This window comes from Callionymus lyra, chromosome 16 (genome assembly GCF_982586985.1).
Source record: "Callionymus lyra chromosome 16, fCalLyr1.hap1.1, whole genome shotgun sequence".
NCBI classification, from domain to species: Eukaryota; Metazoa; Chordata; class Actinopteri; order Syngnathiformes; family Callionymidae; genus Callionymus; species Callionymus lyra.
This window is the reverse complement of record NC_141833.1, coordinates 18,466,110-18,486,497: the sequence shown is the minus strand read 5'-3', so window position 1 is coordinate 18,486,497 and position 20,388 is coordinate 18,466,110. Positions and strand designations below refer to the sequence as shown.

Sequence of the window (20,388 nt, the reverse complement as noted above, 5' to 3'; positions counted from 1 at the left end):
TCTGGGATTGATGACATGTGTAACAAGAAGAAAGAAAATCTGTTTACAAGAAAATTAAAAGTGTATTTAAAATCATCAACAATTTTATCAAGGTGTTTACTTTATAAATGATTATCAGTTTAAGTATTATTGGCTTATCAGGACAATGATGACTTTTATTGCAATGTTGTAACAACACTTTAAAACAATTGTCCCATTGACACTTACTGATGGATTAAAGTATCAAAGCCAATCAATTCATTGGGACAAATTAAAAGTCACATCAGAGAAATTCCTTAAACAGTTGTAAAAGGAGTCATGCGATTTTTCTTCAGTCTCACCAATGAAAACGTGATCATAAGAGACAAATATTTAATTGTAAAATTAATTAATAAAGTCACTCTATAGATCTAGCGCGTTTGCGATAAAACATCGCGAGACTTCCCGAGAGCCGGCGAGTGGCCCCTCCCTCTCTGAAACAACCCCGCCATCTTGTACCGCCTCGGAGGAGAAGCGCAGCAGACATGGCCGACTACAGCAGCGTGGCTCCACCGTCCTCTGGCTCCGGTGCCGGCAAAAAAGATGCTTTCCAAGATGCTCTTCAGCGGGCAAGACAGGTATGTCGTCTACGACACAATATACTTCTTTAAATCTATGAAACTTTAACCATATAGTGGCGGAATTTCGTTTTTTTCCCGGCAGCACCTGCGTGGTAAAAAAAATGTGATGAGTAATATCAAAACTAGCTTCTCGCTTGTTTTCCTTAAAATGGCCGTATATAGCAAACCAATATTACTTAAACGTGGAATAGACTTTAAATGTTGTTTTTACATTTATATAAACGTTTTTATTGGCAATAATTGGCCTTCTTTGTTGGTCTGTGGAGAGCTAGTTTCAGTAGGCCGCATCCACGCAGGCCGGACACGCTGCTCGTCCAATATCGAATAAAACTAACCCATTTTTTTCCTTTTATCGACGTTTGCAAACACTTTTTAAGTAACTTTCCTTGATATTCACTTCACTTTTTATGGAATTTCTGTATTCACATTTGTATTTAGACTTGGATGTTAGTTTAATGGTACAACGTTAGCCTTTATTGAAGTGGATTAAACTGCTCTTTATTCCTACGTCACACACGCGTTTATATTGGCGAAATAAGATCACGAGCAAAAAAAGAGGGAGAAAAATGTGCACGTAAGCACATGCGTTGAACCCCCCCCCCCCACACACACACACACACACACACACCTTATATGTTAATACTTTAGATGGTCATCAATATAAGTTTAGTATTTTGACCACAATAAAACATCACTCAACAAAAGTAAACAAATGTATATTCTTAAAGCTATTATTCAAATTGTACACGATTATCAACTGAATAAGTTCTGGTGGTCAAGGAAGTCAAAGTCTTTCTTTCATTCACCTCTATGTTCTAAAAAGTAATATATGTTCTTGGTAAACTAGTCTGTAGCTTTCCCGTCCTTATGTTTGTTAAACAAAAAAACCCCATTTGGTCGATGATGAGAAATCATGCACCACGCTGAAAGCTGATGTATAAACCATATCTAAAGTATCTGAGACCAAAAGGAATTTACGTTGATTTATATGTGGCACACTAAACCCTTCATGTAGAGCTCCATTTAGATGCTTTATACTTTGTGTACTTACTTGATTTGAAGATGGGATTGATTTACTAAAAACTTAGCCAGACCAAATTGAGGAAGCTCAATAAAAGCAGCATTTTTCTGTCTGCTCCAAAAAAAATGTTTGGTTTTAACCACAATTTTTTTTCTACTCAAACAGATCGCAGCAAAGATTGGTGGAGATGGGGTTGCAGCACCACCTTCAAATGAATTCAGCTATGGGGGTCAGAAAAGGCCCCTGGAGGACGCTGGTGGGTATTTTCCCATGCCTAACCTGAATATCGGTCAGTGGCTCTAATTGATCAAATGCAAGTCTTGAAAGTAATGCTTGCTTGAATGTTTTAACCGCTACTAAATGGTAAATGATTTTAAAGTATTACTAACCTTTTAATACTTGTCACCTGATTTATTTGATCTGTTCAACGGCATGCATCTGGTGTTTTAATTTGGCTTACCTTTTTCCCCCCCAACTGGCTTGTTTGGCTGTTTATTAGGTTCACTTGTTCTTTGGGTGTGCATTGTTTTACAATTGTTTGGTGAGAACTTTATTTGAAGTGGTTGAGCTGGTTTTAAAATGCGTCCACTCACTGTGTTATGGTTTAAATGTGTTGAGGCACTTTTTGTCAATTATTTTTAAAGTATCTTCATTATATTCACTATTAACATTGCTAGCAAGCAGCTTCAGAAGCAAAGTTCTCATGCTCTCAGTCATGTGTCAAGAATGTTGATTCCTATTATTGCAAGGATCTGATCAATGCTTTTGGATTCTTGCTATCTGGCTAACTATCTGGCTCAAACCATTAGTTTGTGGGAATAATGACACTTTGTTTTGTTGTCACAGATCAACCCGAGACGAAGAAACCAGCAACGAGTGATTGTAAGTTTTATTGAAATGATTAAAGAGTTTTCTTGTAGAAGTTTGTTTTGGACTGTTTATTTTCTTTTTCAGCGTACTCTGGCATGGGCGGAATGGGTGGCCCCCTCAGGTGTGTGGAGTAAGCTATTCACTTTTTATTAATTTCTTTTCTTATTTTGTGTTGATTAACTAGAATTTCTTTCATGAATGTTTCTAGGTCTGCGTCGGAAGAATTCAAAGTTCCAGATGGAATGGTGGGATTCATTATTGGGAGGGGTGGCGAACAGATTTCTCGTCTGCAGCAGGAGTCTGGATGTAAAATACAGATCGCCCCTGGTATGTTTTGGTTTCATAAGTTTACAAATACTTATGGTTTAAATGTTTCCTTTAGTGATTGCTTCTTTTTGTTTTGCAGATAGTGGGGGGATGCCTGATCGTTGTGTTACACTAACTGGAGCCCCTGATTCTATCATGTGAGTGAATGTCTTCATCGAGACTTGGTAGTGTTGCATGAAATGACCTATTTATTAAAACAGTTTGTTTGAAAACCACCAGGGCTGCGAAGCGGCTACTCACAGATATCGTTGATAAGGGCCGGCCTGCACCTGCGTTCCATCACAGTGACGGACCTGGCATGAGTGTTCAGGAAGTCATGGTGCCTGCTTCTAAAGCTGGTCTTGTCATCGGAAAGGGAGGCGAAACCATCAAAAGCCTTCAGGTGATGTCACAGCCCTTTGATATATTGAGACACTGTAAATTGCCAGTAAGGCAAATTACATCTACGTAATTTTGATTTAATAATTATTGCAATATTTAGGGTCAAGAAGGTTCAACTTACTGTCTTAGTCTTCTGAGTACGCTAGCCTCAAACTGTAGCTCTTCCGTTGATATGCTTCTTTAGAACCTCATTTGGTCTGTGATGAAAAACATGCACCACGCTGAAAGCTGATGTATAACCCCAACCACTTATCTGAGACCTTATGAAACGTAAAGAGCCTGTTCCACTTGAGTTTCGCATTGAGCCAAGTGGCACTTGTTTGACTTGTCACAAAGTTGATGTCATACCATGTTAAAAGTTCCTTTTTACTGTCTTTAAAGGAAAGGGCTGGAGTAAAGATGGTGATGATTCAAGACGGGCCACAGAACACTGGAGCGGATAAACCACTCCGGATTTCAGGAGATCCTTTTAAAGTTCAGGTGCGTCTTGCGGTGTTTGATGCCCTTCTAAGTGCACCATGTGTAATGGTATGAGAATTAACATTTTCCTTTACAGCAAGCCAAAGAAATGGTAATGGAGCTGATCCGGGATCAGGGCTATCGGGAGCAGAGGGGCGAGTACGGCTCCAGGGTCGGTGGTGGTGGAGGAGGGGGAGGTGGTGGCGGCGGAGGAGGAGGCGGCGGCGGTGGCGGCGACAGTTTAGATGTAAGTCGTTTACTAAATGTTTTGATACATTATCCATTTCATTGCGGAATCCTCAGACTAATGCCTCTCTGTAGGTTCCAGTACCACGGTTTGCGGTGGGAATTGTTATTGGAAGAAATGGAGAGATGATCAAGAAGATTCAAAGTGACACAGGAGTCAGGATTCAGTTCAAGCCAGGTGAGCTGCTGGGTTTAGTCTGGAGTTGGTCTGAGAACTCGTGCAACACACTGAACAGAATCTATAAATGTATAAATATTTTAGTTGTTTATATGATACACGATTATTAACTGAATAAGTTTTGGTGGTCAAGGAAGTTACCTTTCTGTCATTCACCTTTGTCCTATAGAGAAACAATTTATTTTCTTGTTAAGCTACTCTGTAGCTTTCCCGTCCTTATCGGGTTTTTTTTTTTTTTTTAAACAAACATTTGGTCAGTGATGAGAAATCATGCACCACGCTGAAAGCTGATGTATAAACCATATCTAAAGTATCTGAGACCAAAAGGAAATTACGTTTATATACATGTGCGCACACTAAGCCCTCGCTGTAGAGCTCCATTTAGATGCTTTATAGAGCTTGATTTGAAGATGGGATAGATGTAACCTCATACTCATTTTTATTTGACCAGATCATGTTTATTGGTCTTCATTTGTATCTAATTGAAAACCTAGCCTGACCATGTATTGCATTGTCAAGTCATTGGGTTAAACAAGTACTTACAAAAATTGTTCCTTGACTCCTTCCAGATGACGGCACGACTCCAGAGAGGATAGCACAGATCATGGGACCGCCTGACCAGGCCCAGCACGCAGCAGAGATCATTTCTGACTTACTGAGAAGCGTCCAGGCTGGAGGTCCTCAAGGTCATGGTGGAGGAAGAGGGCGTGGCCGTGGGCAGGGTAACTGGAACATGGGTGGCGGCCCCCCCGGTGGCCTGCAGGAGTTTACATTCACCGTCCCGACGATGAAGACGGGGCTCATCATTGGGAAAGGTGAGCTAAAATTTCAAGAGAAGGAAAAAAAAACTGCCATTGATGAAAATCATGCACCACGCTGAAAGCTGATGTATAACCCCAACCACTTATCTGAGGCCTAATGAAATGTTTAGAGCGACTCTTCCACTGCCTCTTCTGAGTCTCAGGCTTACATCTGCCATTTTTCTTCTTCAGGTGGTGAAACCATCAAAGGAATCAGCCAGCAGTCTGGAGCCAGGATCGAACTCCAGAGGAACCCCCCACCCAACTCTGACCCCAACATTAAAATGTTCACAGTAAGAGGAACTCCGCAGCAGATCGACTACGCCAGACAACTGGTTGAGGAGAAGATTGGGGTGAGACGTCTGATCCAAACTCTTCAGTGATCAAATCATGACATTTTCTGATTTTAATCCGATGCTCCTTCAGGGCCCCGTCACTCCAATGGGTGGTCCTCATGGCCCTCCTGGACCACATGGGGGACCCGGTCCACATGGTCCTCCAGGCCCACCGGGACCCCCTGGTGCACCCATGGGTCCTTACAACCCTGGTCCATACAACCAGGGACCACCTGGACCACAGTAAGTTTAGAACTATTTTTGTTACCTACTTCCTGTGACCTAACATGAATCTATAATACCCAGCGGTCCTCCAGCACCGTACCAGGCTCAAGGCTGGGGCAACGGCTATCCACAATGGCAACAGGGACAACCAGATCCAAGTGAGTTATTTGACTTTACTTTGACGTTACACAACTAACTTGACTGCGGCGGTTTAGAATTGGTTTTAATAGTATATCAAAAATCGGGAAACATTGGCTTCATCTCTCAGTTTCAAACTAAAGTTTAAATGGCAAGAACTCGTAAGTCTTGTTCCATGGTTAACCGGGCTTGTTTAAATTTTAGATAAAGCAGCTGCAGATGCCAACGCGGCGGCCTGGGCAGCCTACTATGCTCAGTACGGTCAACAGCCACAGGCTCCCATGACACCCACAAGCGGCGCCCCCGGAACGTCTCAGTCTAACGGTCAAGGTAACTTTGTCCAACAGTAAAGCAGCTGGCCTTCAATTCTAGCGTAGGCAGACTTGAGCGCATGACTCGACGACCTGACTTAAGTCTACTGCGGGTTGCTAACTCTGCCCCACGCCAACTCCCGACAGACTCCCCGCCGCAGCCAGGTGATGGTTAGACTGCCTCAAGCGGTTGACTAATTTCAGGTTGCCTGTTCTTTTTAACAGGTGACCCACAAGCCGCAGGTCAGAGTGGACAGGCAGATTACTCCAAGGCCTGGGAGGAATATTACCAGAAAATGGGTACATGACTGTAGTTCGTGTTCACAAACTGCAGTCTAAACAGCTGCTGGGCCCCTCCTCACCAGGCCTGGATGTTATTTCTCTAGTGTCGGCCTGTTGACTTTGAAACTCTGACGCCTGTGCTGTTTAGGCTGCAACGCTTTCTGACCGTTAACAGGACTGAGCTGTCGGCGCTGAAATACTCGATACATTAGTTGTAGAAAAACTTAAACCATCCTTCGCTCAGGGTAATGGCAGCACTGTCCTGAAACTCTGTCTTTGAGTGTTTCACTAGTTCAGAGAACACTGCAGGTGAACTGACGGAACATTTTCTTCACTTAGGTCAACAGAGTCAACAACCTCAGGATTACACAAAAGCGTGGGAGGAGTACTATAAAAAACAAGGTAGGTGTTTTTTCTTATCCAGAAAAAGACTCTAGGAAGGTTTGAAGGGCGGCTCTTATCACGCAGCCCTCCTTACTGGAGAATCTGCTTTCCCAGTCGCCCGACAGTAACTCAAAGGTTTCTGACGCAGCAGCCGGAGACATTGGTTCTGTGTTCGTTCCCCTTCGTACAATCTAATGCCTGAAATATCATAAATGGAACCATTGCTGTCTTGGTGACTAGAATGCTAAACTGATTTATTGTGTCTCAGGTCAAGCAGCTCCTCAGGCAGCCGCGGCCCCTCAGGCTGCTGCAGCGCCCGCCTCTCAGCCCGGTGGTCAGCCCGACTACAGCGCCGCCTGGGCAGAATACTACCGTCAACAGGCCGCTTACTACGGTACCAACAACCCCCAGTCAATGGGTGCGGCACCTCAAGCCCCTCAGGTACGCCCTCTTTAAGAACATGTTGCCCGCTGAACACTTGATTTTGTGCTAACCACCTCCCACCCCGCAGGACTTACAGGGTTCCAGTGACTTCAGCTGATATACAACTTAACCAAACACTTTCCTCCCTCACAGGATTTTAGCTTTTTTTGCGTCCACTGTTTCTGGTGTTAACATGCAATGTATCTTCTATGTATTTCTTCTGCGCAGGGCCAGTAATGTGAAGTGGACATAAAGTAAATGCTACATTGTCGAAAACGAATCCTTTGTTAAATGTTTGGATGCAGACGCCCTTGATGAAGATCTTAAAATTTCCTTGGTTTGAAAGTGTTTGACATAGATGGCAGATTTCCCGGCGAACACCATCTCCGTCATAGAACCTTTTTGTTTTTCCCTTTTTTTCTTTGCTTGTACATGTTTTTGTTTTTAGTGAGGTAAATATCAACATTGTCATTCCAGCCCTATGTATCTATTTAGAACTCCTGTTTCTGAAACTGTAGACATTACCATGTATATCATCTCAGTTTTAAAAAATGCTTGTTTTTTGCAATAAAACGAACTGAAACCTCCTGTTGTTGGTAAGTTGGGGTGCGATCGTGATGCTGTATGGTTTTTTGTTTGATGTACAGATTCTGGGGCGGGAGGTCGCTTTTGTGGGGGGGCGGGGGGTTTTCATGACTCAAAGTTGTGCTGTCCTGTTTCTCTCCAACTGTTCAAATTTCCGTGCAATTCTGACCAAACGTCCTCCTTTTGGATACTTTTGTACACTTGCTGTCTCCCTCTTTGCCTCCACATGAGCAGTAGTTGATGAAGTTTCTGGTCTTTCATGCATTTGCTGCGTTGTTTTGGCATATGTTGTTATTGTGGTCTGACTCTGAGGTAGTGTTGACTGTATTCTGCCCTGATAGTCACTTCCTCCTCCACAGGCCAGATTAGAAGCAATCGGTAAGCACATTCTTTTCGTTGCTCCAAACAAAACATGGCTGCAAAGTAATGTTGCAAATTTTAGTACCTGTTTTTGTGCTGTTCATTTTCCAGGGCAATCAGGTAAATGGAAATAAGTGCAATTAATTATTTTTTTTGTCCTGCCCATTTTTTACTGTCCAAAGTAATGTATGCCTTTTAAATATGTTTTTTAACATAAACCGCTGCAAAAAAGAAAATCGTATTTTTGTTGTGCTCGTTCTCTTGAGTCTCCTTGATATGAAGTTAGATCTGTAGGATTCGAGGGTGGTCACAGTCTCCGTCCACCTCGGGCACGCTCCTCTGTAAGTACAAAACATGATTTTTGAGCGCAAAAAAGGCCTTTACTGAAATGAAATCTGAACTATTTTTTGTCAAATATTGTCATTACCTGCGGTAAGTATCCATGTAAAGGGCGTCAGATTGTTGACTCACTGGCTACGTTTACACGCACGGCAATGACCATGTTTTTGACTTTATTCAGGATAAGTTTAGACACTTTTTGAACGCCTTTTGATTACGTTACCCAGAATCTGGTTGGAAATGCAACAAGTGCAGCATAGACGAGGAGTATTGAAAAGTTAAGATTGTATCGCATGATTCTGTAGCAACATTTTTTGTTTTTATGTGCCGATTGTCGCTTTAAATGTATACTTTGCCGCCTTTAAACGTAGTTACATCTACTAAGGGAGCCATTTAGTCGGAGAGAAAATCCTAGTCACTCAATTTTGGCCTGAAAACCCAAAAGTATGACTTTTTTTCAACTGCCACGTACATGTTTAGCTACAAGGTTGTGTGTTCTAGGGTTGGATTTAATGCTGTAGTTTAGCTTCCTGAATGGTGGAGTTTAAGGTCCTTTACTATAGTGTTGATACTGAACCCTACAAAGTTCTTGAAACCTAGTCTTACCCTGAATATTGTTGAGGTAACATTGCTGTCCGTGCAAACGCAGCCGTGGTGCATTCAACCTGAACATGTGTGGATTGTTTCTGTGGCTAGAATTAGTCGGACTTTTTTGAACTGAGGGATTTGAATGTCGGCGCTGTTTACCTGAACTGTTATTCTCACCTGGATGTTGGCTTTTTTTTTCCCCCCTATCCCCCCATCATGGTCCTGATGATCTGACTTGTTCTCTTAAGTGCCATTGTGTAGTTGTCATGTTCCTTAAATGCCATGTTTAACTCAGCGTAGCATGTTTGGGTCTGATGTTCACTACGAGCATGATAGTGTGGAGCCGCGAGAATCAAAAAGTTGTGAAAATGCATTCAATGGGTGAGATTATATCTGATCTTTGCAGTGTCCTCCCAGACCTTGCACCTTAGGTTCTGCGGCAGTCACACAGGTAAGCCAAACATGAGGAAAAGGAGTTACAATTGATCACAATGCTTACCTGTGGTGTTTTTAAATCCATGATTAAATGGCAGGTTTTCCCCCCGAATGTTATCGATGACCTGCATGTGATGATGACAAACAAATGGTGCTGACACATTAATTCTGTCCAGCAAACGTATGTTGTGGTTCTGAGGAAAATGTCATTCTTGTTCATATGCTTCACGTTCTCTTGATTGATGGCTTCTTGAAATTTCTTTGCATCCCGGTAAGTCTGAGTGATGCCGTAGACATGTTGACTCTGGTGTAACATACACTGCATGTCGATCCAAGACGGTTGTTCTGATTCTTGTTCTGTGGTCGTGTGACAATTGAAACGCTGCTGCCTTCTCACTCACAGTGTTGGAGGACGCTGGAAGTTTAGGGGCTAGAGTCAGGTCCGGTCGTAGTCAGACTGTTGAAGAGCTCCAGTCATAAGGTAAAGCCAAAAAAAACCCGATCTTTAAAAAAACGAAAAGCAACGCAATGAAAATTCTATTCTGTGTTTGCCAAGATGTTCTGCTTCTATTGATGCACTGTAGTGTTTTTCTTGAACTGCTTAGTGGGCCAGGCAGATGTTGGGGTTCTTGTAGTTCCACAGATCAAGTGTTAACTATTGAGGGGTTCAGAAAAACAAGGACAGCATGCCTTAGAGGTGAATATGTGAAATGTAATCAATCTGGGTTGTTTTCTGATCTGTTGTTGACATGTTCATAAATAAAGCTGTAATGGACACACATCGCTTGATCTGAGCTTCATTCATAACAACGTTGACTTTCTAAAGACTTTGATTTAAGAATATCATTATAAAGCATCCATTTTATTTTGGAATGCTATTCTCATAAGCTTGTGGGCTTAATCAGGGTGTTTAGGGGTCTAGTTTTTGATTGGTCGCTCCCTTAATTTCCTCACTGGATTGGTTCACAGTTTAAGTTTTTAAATGATGGTTCCTCGTCCGAAATTAGGAGGGATTTAAGGTAGGTGATCAATGCGGTGTATGATTGGAGATTCTACTGATCTGGGTACGGCCAAAGAAATCTGTTTATAGGTAGTGATCAGAAGGGTACAAGTTGCCAAAATGAGACTGCAGGGTGGGTGGTGGTCCCCTAAATATGGGGTCATTACCACGGTGGTTGGGGCGTCCTTGATCTTTCACCCACATTGGACTTGAAATTGGGATCAGGATCCTCTGGCAAGACTTAAACAATTTAGCTGGGTAAGTAATGGTAAGATATCCATGTTCTCTTAGGAGTCATGTGACCCTAAAATACACAAGCAATGCTATCAAATATCTTCATTTATTTGACCCCAGTACTGGGTAAGTGGACATAAGGGTCACTCGGATGAATCATTTGAATTAAATGTCAAGGTTTTTTAATGTATAAGCCTGGATGTCATCAAGTCGGCTTAAGTAATAACATTTTACTGTACATTTAAAAATGGACCATTCAAGACCAAAGCGAGTCATGTTTTGACATTTTATTGACAGTCAGATATGAAGTTCATCGGTTCTTATCTCTAAAATGTGCTGCATGTTGACACTAATGAGCCTCGACGTCTAGACTTTCTAAATGCATCTTGAATGAGTTCACGGCTAGTAAGGCTTCACAAAAATCTCCCTGCAGAAGTAAAAGGTCCCTTTTTTCCTCCCATCAATATTTACACGATTAATAGCCGCTCAAGCTTTAACATGTCAAACGTTTGCCTCGACATTTACAAGCTACTGTATCGACTGAAGCTCACGTCCACCATGAGTCTAAAAATAAACGGCTTTGTAGTAAAATAAATACTGTAGAACACGAGTTATTGCTGCTTCACGACAGTAGCATGCAGGTGTGTGTGGCACAGTGACGACGTGAGAGTGAAGGCAGATGATTTGAAACGTTCCCACTGGAGGGTCACTGCACACGGGTCTCCAGCAGGGCGGCGCCGGGCATCAGCTGGGCCTGTGCGGCGCTGCAGCCCGTGATGTTGCACAGCGAGTCGGCGCCGATGAACGCCAGCAGCAGCTCGGACCGCCGGTGCAGGAGGTGGAGCATGTCCTCGGCGAGGGTCTCCACGGACGAGTACCGGACCTTTTCCAGGTCAAAAATGTCCTTGAGGAAGTGCAGGACCTGGTCCTGTGGAGAGAAAATGAGTAAGAACTTGAGGACGACCCCAGCTTTATGGTCAACTCACCTTGAAGAAGCAGCAGAACTCGTGCAGTGAACTCTTGGGGCCCAGGAACCCCCAGGCCAGGACCGGGCTGATGTGCTCGCACAGGGTGTAGAAGCGAGCGATGAAGCCGTCGCTCACCTGAGAACATGGAACATCTACAGTCCGTCACCTGTCATCGACCGTGTTCTAGAGAAGGGACTCTGACCTTCATGTGCTGCCTCTTGTGCTTCAGGACGGACCAGCACCGCGACGCCACCGCCTGGAATTAATTATCCACAATTCATGAACGTCTGGATCTTCACACCTTGCGAGAACCTGTTGTGGTGGACTCACCGTCTCCTTGAAGGAGCTGTTGAGCCATCGGTTGTTGATCACGCTCTGGATCGAAACCGGCGGATTCTCCAGGTCCTCGAACGAGTCCATCAAGATAAAGTCTAGCACGATGTCGTAGAAGTTCAGGTGGTTCACCTGGAGACATGGTTCGGGTCAATTTTGGAACTAGTTTTTCCTTTTTGGAGCCAACTGGTCGTACCCCTCGGGTTGCGAGCTCCAGCTCTGTGTTCTCCCAGTGCTCGGTCTGCTCCACGAAGAAAATCATCTCCTCGAAAACTTCCTCGAATTTCTTTGGACTCTGAAGAAACAGAAGAACTCGATGTCGGTCTTATACCTTTTTTCACGTCACTCCAGATCTTCTATATATACCGTGAACTATCAAGTCAACTGACGGAGTACCACAGAAATTATATTGTTTCTCTAGCTGTGAAGGTAACGACCGCTGCCATCTGGTGGCCGGAAGTTTCATTGCAATACAAAAATGAACAAATGCCAGGAATATTGGCATGTTAATTGGAAATAAAAATTCTTATTTTACAAACACTTTATTGAAATATAAACCTTAAAAGAACTATGATAAAAAATAAATTATCATTTGAAAGCCAAAAAAAACAAATGGATAAAGTTCTGTTCAATACCTGTACTGGTATCGTTAAAAAAGATGTATCGATATTTTCTCTCACCCCTGAAGTCAAACGCACTGACCCACACTTACTCCGGTCCTGTCAATCTCGCTGGACTCTCACCTTCTTTGCCTTCACGATAATGGACGACAGAATTTTCTTTCCGGTCTCGGCCAAAAACGCTCTCGTCGTCCTCTCGCGCAGAATCAGCTGCAAATCGCAGAAAAGAAAACTCAGTTATCAACAAGTTTGTCTCCGTTGCCCGAGGAAAGGGAAACGGACGCACCTGACAGGCCTGTCTGACACAGTGCAGCTTGGCCAGGAAGTCCAGGTCACTGTAACAGTTCAGCATCTCCGTCCTGATGGACAACTTGAAGTTAGAGTTTTCCTTCTTTCTCATGTTTGATTTCAACTCGTAAAAAAAACCAAATGCGGACCTGAGCACGCGGCAGGAGATGGCGCCCTCCTCGGCCATGTGCAGGGCCTCCTCGTAGAACGGGTGGTGACCCAGATTGACGGGAAGCCGGAGTCCCCTGTGCTGCGTCTGCAGACCCGAGGGAGGAAACCGTTCGTCAGTAAAGACGGAATCCTTGTGTTAACTGTGTCCACCAGGGGGCTCTCAAGCTCAGGAAGAGACTCATCGGTTAATCAATATTTCGGGACTGTGGGAGGAAAACCTCTCGATCTGAACACAAACTCCTGGAGCCGGATCAGACTGTAGGCAAAACCTACGAGCAGGATATTCGAAGAGAATATTGATCGTTACTTAAATAAAAACTCACCTCGGCAGCGGAGACGAAAGATTCGTTGGAGGCGATGCTGATGCTGTCTCTGATGCAGACGTCGTCCAGCTCGTCTCTGCTCAGCATCTCTGGGAGATAACAACGTTAGCGTCCTAAAGATAAACATGTCCGACCTCTGACTGTGAGCCAGATTCTACGCTGTGCCTCGCTGCCGTTTTCTATGGAGTACTAGTTCAAATATCCAGTTGGTAGACACTAATAAACAACACAAACATTGTTTGTTATAATGAAATTTAACACATTTTTAGACGCATTTTTGCTTTTTAAAGCAACTAACAAAACCCGAGCTACATGCTAACGGCTACATTATTAAAGGCAAAGCAAAGACTCATCATCACGCCTTAGAAAAATAAACAAAACGTCACAAACGCACAATAGAAAATGCGACACAACACTCACAAAAACAGTTATTTTTGACAGAAAAAAACTTTTTCCTGGTCGGTTTTCTTAAAAGTAAAAGTGGAACATCCAAGAGTGTAGTGAAGTATATATCAATGTTGACATATATACAAGTAAATAAAGTAATAAATAAGTATTTGAGATTGACTCACCTTGACTGTTGGTGTGCGACGAAGACTCCGAGTTCACCATCACTCCCTCGAACTCCTCCTGGAGTCGATACGCTCTCTGCAGCAGAGACTTGAGCCGGTGCAGGAACTCCGCGCTGATGGCTTCCTTTAAAACAAAAATGAGTCATATTTACGCTTGTTGTAGTTGCTCAGATTCATTCTTCTAAACCCTCCTCTTTCCAGGTTATTCCTGAGAATCCTCCCTGACCTGCTCCTCTAAGAAGCTTTAGGGGGCAAAATGGAGGTGAACGTCTGAACTTGACTAATCCACATGAGAGCAGGACGACCCGTGAGAGACGGAGTCGACGGTTACACAACACTAACTTCGTGACCCGGTGAAGATCTCAAGACCTCCTGGAGCGTCGTCGCTCCTAAAAACGACGCTGGAATCGTACGGTCGCTTGGATTTGTTCTGGTTAATCCACCTTCTTATCCAGGTGACTCTCTCCTCACCTGTGGGAGTTCACACGCCAACGTCCCACAGACGACGAGAAACCGGGACTTCTACAATGTAGAATAACTATACATTCACAGCATTTATTCATGTTGCAATTGAACTCCCACTCTCTAGATGGCAGCACTCATTGCATCCTCCGCAGCTAAAGGAACAATTTAGTCCCCTGAGAACCCGGCAATGACAACATTTATTATTATTATTATTTTTGACTTGCAATTAAACTTTCGGCCACTAGGTGGCAGTAGTAATCATCACGTCCTCAAGGCAGGATGAAACCTGTGAGATCCTGGTGATGACTGAGGACGAGAGGATACAGTGACTCCAGCAGCTTTTAAATCTGATGTTAGGACATATTTTGGTTTTAAAACAAATGAAATCAGTAACGACTTCATCAAGAGTCATGTGGTCTGTCAAGATATTAAAAGAACAAAAATAAGACCAAATTTCATAGTTTAATTTCTTGTTTATACTGTCATACTGGCAATGTATGAAATATAAATACTCTTAAATATTGCAATATTTCTCTTCAATATACAATATTGATATAACTGAATCCATTCAGAAATTAATAAATACAATTATCTTGTATTTTCTGTTCATTTTGGTGTTGCAATTAAACTTCTGGCCGCTAGATGGCAGCAGTCATGACGCCTGAAGTCCCGCAAGATCCCAGCAATGACTGAGGACGAGAGGATACAGTGACTCCAGCAGCTTTTAAAGCTTATGTTTGGACATATTTTGGTTTGAAAAACAAATGAAAGCAGTTACAACTGAGGACGAGAGGATACAGTGACTCCAGCAGCTTTTAAAGCTGATGTTTGGACATATTTTGGTTTCAAAACAAATGAAATCAGTTACGACTTCGTCAAGAGTCATGTGGTCTGTAAATTCTGCAACACCAGAGTCAAGTACTCGACAATACTACACATATATCCTTGTTACTACAGTATCACGATGTATCGTATCGCCAGATTCTTGCCGATACGCAGCCCTATAACTCAATTCATCTTTACCTCCATGTTCTGCTCAACGATGTCCTCAGCAGCTCCAGACTTGATGGAGGCGCAGCTCTCGTCGTCCTCCGTCTGTTTGTCCCTGAAGGTCAGCGCCTCCTCCCAGCGCCTCAGGGCCTCCTCGAACAAGTCCATCCCTGCAGAGACACACGGGTCAGAGACTCGTCGCTCCGTCCCCGGGTCACAAGAGTTCCAACAACCGACCCATCAGGTAGAGGTTCTCGGGCGTGGTGATGGGCAGGTTGACTACGCTGCAGAGGTCGCCGTCGCTCGGTCGGTCCCAGCATGTCGAGTCGTTGGCGCAGGTGCTGCTGCTGGACGAGTCGGCGCTCTTGAGCTGCGGCACATTTGACGACGACGTGACGAAAACGCACAAAAAAAGCAGGCAGGATTTTGATGTGACCTCGGACTCACCGACGCTAAACTCTGCAGGGACCCGGACAGGTCCTTGTGACCCGCCGCGTCGAGCCCCAAACCAGAAGCACTCTTGGAGTTGAGGGAAAGTGTGATCTGTTGACTGGTGTTGTCTTGAAGGGCAAAGACACAAGGTCAAAATGTTAAAAAACATTTAAGTAACCTTACAAACAAAACGCTGGCTAACAATAGCATGTAGCATGTTTGTTGTCAGCAGGTTTTCCATCAAAATCAACATCAGATGGGAAAACTATACTATGGTCTTTGTTGGTCACAACATTAGAAAATGATCTTAAGCTCCTCCCACTGAAAACACTGTTTTTCTGGAGATTAAATCTTGTTTACCATAACCCTCCCCACTCTAGTGTGATTGGTCAGACATCAAGGTTCGTCACCACATGTCATCAATCTGGGGAGACAACACCTCCAAGAGACTAGTATAAAAAAAGCAGGCCGTGATTATTAGCCATAATGGACTCTCGTAACCTCTCGTTCGCCCAGATTTACAACAAACTTTATAAAGTAATGAGTTCAAAACATGGTCATGATGAGGAACTTACTGCATCTTGGAGGGAAAGACTTCAACATTTCAAATATGTGAGTCAGGAGAGTTTTTAGTGAGTTGACCTTGAGATAGAAACTGAAATAAAACATTTTAATGCCAATTAAGACCTTAGTCAATTTGTTTTTAAGACTTTTTAAGGATCTAGAGAACCCCGTTTGGAGATGACGGCAACAAACGTAATACATCACACCGTTTTCCCGGCCCCATGAAATCACTGGGCTGGCTAGATTTGGCCCCTGTGCCCCGTGTTTAAGCTTTAAGGATCCAGGGTTGACGGTTCCAGATCAGACTAAAGTCTGACATGTGGCGTCTCAAGGGGTGTGTCCGTTTAAAGAGAGTGAGTCAGTGAGAAAGCGTGCAGGAATGTTTGTTGCCGAGCTCTGGGTAAGGAGGTCAAAGTTCACCAAAAAAAAGGGTGGCCGAGCTCCTCTGAAACTGTATGTGTGTTTACATGAACCTCATCTCGACTCACCGTTCTCTGCTGTGGAGAAGAGCTGGAAGCCGGCCTTCTCCCACTCCGGAGGGAGGGTCTTCTTACGACCCTTCCTTCTCTGGAAGCGGCGAGCGAGGAAGAAGAGGGAGAAAGCGCCGAACGCTGTGGCGGCGAGTAGTTTCTTAGTGCCGGGGCTGAGGTTCACCTGTGAGAGCAGCAGCAGTGTGTCACACAGGTGCGGCAAAACATCTCAACAGTCCTGAGGAATCTATGGAACGTCTCTCTGGTCACCACCATAAATAGAGTTCTAAGAAAATACCAATACACTTAAATATCGCAACATTTTCTTTTCGCAATACTGTAATAATATTTAACATTGTATCAATTTAAAAAATGTTGGCTTTTAAATCATCTTATTTTTAATCTTTCTTTTTTTTTGTTATCAGAATCAGAAACTTATTTTGCTAGTGTTAATGGTTTTACTTCTATAAAGTTTGTATGAAATTAATTAATATTAATGTACAATAAACATGAAACTATTCACAGCGTTTGTTCATGTTTGTGTTGCAATTAAACTTCCAACCGCTAGATGGCAGCAGTCATAACATCCTCCGCAGCTAAAGGAAGAATTAAATTCTATGAGAACCTGGCGATAACTGAGGACGAGAGGATACAGTGACTCCAGAAGCTTTTAAAGCTGATGTTTGGACATATTTTGGTTTCAAAACAACATAAAACAGTCAAGAGTCATGTGGTCTGTAAATTCTGCAACACCAGAGTCAAGTACTCGACAATACTACACACATATACTTGTTACTACAGTATCGCTATATCACAATATATTGCAGCGTGACATGTATCGTACAATCCTTGCCAATACAATCTCCTGGTCATGGAGAAGCCGATGATGTTGGTCCATCGGAGCAAAGTGCAGCAAGTGGTTACACAACTTGGAGTGAAAGATGACACAAGAGTTAAATAGAGAAAAGTCAGTATAGAATTAATTTTACTTTCTCCTGTGTCGCCTCCCGCCGTCTACAGACGACATGTTTGCTTGTTGACATTTCGAATTAAAGTCTGAATGACGCATTCATGTACCGGACAAATGTCAGACTCACAAACATAATGTACATAAAAAGATAAGATGAAGTTAAATATTTCTTCTTTCTCAGGGGTTACATCTTGTTAAATGCATGTCCTGTACCATGTATGCATGTTATAGTGACTCGAATTATTTACTCAGTGTTCCGATGACTTGTTAACAGTTTAATGAAAAACAAACTTGAAAACAAATTACTCACAATTTTCTAATAAGAACAACGAACTCAGACAAATTAACATGAACAACCAAGACTAACTCCTTCATTATTTAACAATTAAACACTTTGACTAACAATACAGTTGTACAGGATCACATTGTACCTTATATTTGTCGAAAATGCAGTATATTAAAAGTACAAAATCAATTACCGACTAATAAAAAGTACTCCGACTCTCCTGAAGCTACAAAGCCCGAGGAAAACAGTTAAAAACTAGTGAAGCCACAGCAGAATTTCGCCGACGGGCTCTGCCGATGTTAGACTTTCAGGTTCTACCAGTGAGTCCATAATATCACAATAAACACTGGGAGGACCTGAACACGCTCCGGGAGTCTGTTGACACCTCGGGTGAACCTGCTCTGGCAACTTTATCATGATCGACATCCGACACATTATCCGACACTCACCTGTGCCAGGGAGCCGTAGACGGACAGCGGCAGGTCGACTATGCGCAGGGCCGCGGCCTTGACCGAGAGCTGGGCGCTCGTGAGGGTCTCATGTGTCATCGTGGCGCTCTATCCATGTCGTGACCAGTGTTCGCAGCTCATGGTGATCGAGCTGGAGGGAGGGAGGGAGGGAGGGATGAGAAAGATATGGAAGGATTTAACACGAGGCTCAGGAGGGATACGAGGAGCGTAAAGCCGAACCACATGAAGCGACAAGACATTAGCCGGAGATATTAATAGAAACTCTTTCACTTCTGAAAACGATGCACGGATCACTTTACAGGTATTAGGTTGTGAAGTTCGAGTTCAAGACTGATCTGAAGCAGCAGTTTTCCTGCTAAAACTTCACCAGACAGCACTTTAAGAACCTGCTGAACATTTTCACAAACTTGTTTCTCATTTTTATTAAATGCATCAATATTGATATATATATATATATTGACGTTAAAATAAATAAATAATAATTTACGTTTTTCTGAGACAAAAATACAAACAAATCTGATCCAATCCAAGGAGCAAAATGACTTAAAGTTACATCAAAACCGCTGCATGTAGTGAAATAATACGTTCATATTTTGACATGTCATTTTGTTCCGAGTTTGTATATTCGGCTTAAAATCCCAAACACAAATGTTACACTCATTTAAGTGCACCACAAACTAGATCACTTCCAAAAATATGAGACGAAGAGACGTTTGAACGTTGCTTGTCAACAGGTCGTATTTTAAAGATCTGAGATCGTACGACAACAAATCATCTGGTGCTTTCCAAAATGTCGATGCAGTTCAATGGAAGAAAAATAAAGTTTGCATATTAATAATCAATAATACACCCGTGTACACTTATATTTGTACTGGACTTACTGTTGACAGTTACAGAGAGAAGATCTTTGAACAAAATACTGTCCGTCACGGATTCTTCCAGTCGTCCTTCTTCACATTAAAATACGTGATGGGAATATGAACCAAGTCTATCTTTATCCTTGGGTCCCAAATGTGCACTTTGTTCTAGTTCTTTGCGCTGCTTTCACGCCCCCAATTTCCAAAAGGATTTTTTCCCCCCCAAGAGATCAATAAAGTTTGATCTAATCTACACACTTTCTGTTACATGCACTTGAATAAACATCTACGTCTGGATATTGACTCGAGACTGTTTATACTTGAGCTTAGTGTGACAGATGATGACGTCATAGTAATGGAAGAAATGTCTCATATATATATATATATATATATATATATATATAGATACACATTATATGTTCCACCAGAAAAACAACAACTAACAAATGTCTCTGTAGCGATGTTAGTGTTTGAAAAATAACAAGCAATAAATCATTTAGCATTAAGTAAACTTGGCATTATTGATTTTTAAATATAAGCTGCATGGCTAATATGTACAGATAAATAGATAGATGTAATATTTGTCAATACTAGCTTGACCTCAACAGTAAATATCACATCAACCTACATTTTATTTTCAGAATAATGAAACAATAACATACATGTCAACCGTTATCTTCATATTGAGATCACCTAGAAGAACTTTATAACAGGTAACTGTCAAAATACAGTTATCTAATACTCTTGCAAGAGCAAATACTTTTATAAAATCTAAATACAACAAAAGATCCAAACACCTCATGGTCAGTAAACGTCACAGTGATTAGCTAAAGGTTAGCATAACAAGCTAATACATCTCAAGTTTAAAGCTATTTACAATTTCGAATGTCATTAAAAAATCGCCACGTCGATGTCGTGAGATCTACCGTCGGAATCATGTCATAATCGTCCGTACCTTGGAGTCTCCTTCACGCGGGGAGTTGCCGGTTCGAAGCCTGACCTCAACTGCCGCCGAGTGAAGGACTCGAGCGGGACGAGCTAGCGGCGCCTTCAGAGTAAAAGCACGCCCCAGAACGATGTCATATTCCC

General features: G+C 42.7%; 2 protein-coding genes across 6 annotated transcripts; one reads left to right on the top strand and one right to left on the bottom strand.

Moving 5' to 3' along the window:
- The first annotated feature begins 447 nt into the window (after nucleotides 1-447).
- Nucleotides 448-9,785, top strand: fubp1 (far upstream element (FUSE) binding protein 1). 5 transcript variants are annotated; one of them, XM_087810911.1, is made up of 19 exons: nucleotides 448-596; nucleotides 1,786-1,876; nucleotides 2,467-2,502; nucleotides 2,575-2,611; nucleotides 2,699-2,817; nucleotides 2,897-2,954; nucleotides 3,037-3,199; nucleotides 3,580-3,678; nucleotides 3,755-3,904; nucleotides 3,979-4,081; nucleotides 4,651-4,896; nucleotides 5,074-5,234; nucleotides 5,308-5,459; nucleotides 5,523-5,599; nucleotides 5,784-5,909; nucleotides 6,116-6,190; nucleotides 6,512-6,574; nucleotides 6,825-6,997; nucleotides 7,068-9,785. In XM_087810911.1, the coding sequence occupies exons 1-19, from the start codon at nucleotides 504-506 to the stop codon at nucleotides 7,095-7,097; spliced, it is 2,052 nt and encodes a 683-aa protein (XP_087667037.1). In that variant the 5' UTR covers nucleotides 448-503; the 3' UTR covers nucleotides 7,098-9,785. The 5 variants fall into 5 exon arrangements, with proteins under 5 accessions (XP_087667037.1, XP_087667036.1, XP_087667035.1 ...); XM_087810910.1 differs by having other exon boundaries at nucleotides 2,575-2,620; XM_087810909.1 differs by having other exon boundaries at nucleotides 1,786-1,909.
- Nucleotides 9,786-10,792: 1,007 nt separating this feature from the next.
- miga1 (mitoguardin 1) lies at nucleotides 10,793-20,341 on the bottom strand. Its single transcript, XM_087811616.1, has 16 exons — nucleotides 20,255-20,341; nucleotides 18,422-18,572; nucleotides 16,735-16,900; nucleotides 15,698-15,810; nucleotides 15,488-15,620; nucleotides 15,284-15,420; nucleotides 13,796-13,919; nucleotides 13,224-13,312; nucleotides 12,879-12,985; nucleotides 12,728-12,800; nucleotides 12,565-12,651; nucleotides 12,018-12,116; nucleotides 11,819-11,953; nucleotides 11,691-11,744; nucleotides 11,507-11,623; nucleotides 10,793-11,448 (listed from the first exon to the last, which is right to left on the bottom strand). Exons 2-16 carry the CDS (start codon nucleotides 18,518-18,520, stop codon nucleotides 11,227-11,229), a joined length of 1,755 nt encoding a protein of 584 aa, XP_087667742.1. The 5' UTR covers nucleotides 18,521-18,572; nucleotides 20,255-20,341; the 3' UTR covers nucleotides 10,793-11,226.
- Between the last annotated feature and the right edge of the window lie 47 nt (nucleotides 20,342-20,388).

Coding starts and splice junctions, on each gene's coding strand:
- fubp1 (XM_087810908.1), top strand. CDS start 504: ATGGCCGACTACAGCAGCGTGGCTCCACCGTCCTCTGGCTCCGGTGCC. Junction 2,621..2,698: donor GGCCCCCTCAGGTGTGTGGA/GTAAGCTATTCA, acceptor GAATGTTTCTAG/GTCTGCGTCGGAAGAATTCA. Junction 4,897..5,073: donor GGGGCTCATCATTGGGAAAG/GTGAGCTAAAAT, acceptor TTTCTTCTTCAG/GTGGTGAAACCATCAAAGGA.
- miga1 (XM_087811616.1), bottom strand. CDS start 18,520: ATGACACATGAGACCCTCACGAGCGCCCAGCTCTCGGTCAAGGCCGCG. Junction 12,117..12,564: donor TTATCGTGAAGGCAAAGAAG/GTGAGAGTCCAG, acceptor CTGTTTCTTCAG/AGTCCAAAGAAATTCGAGGA. Junction 11,624..11,690: donor ACAAGAGGCAGCACATGAAG/GTCAGAGTCCCT, acceptor CCATGTTCTCAG/GTGAGCGACGGCTTCATCGC.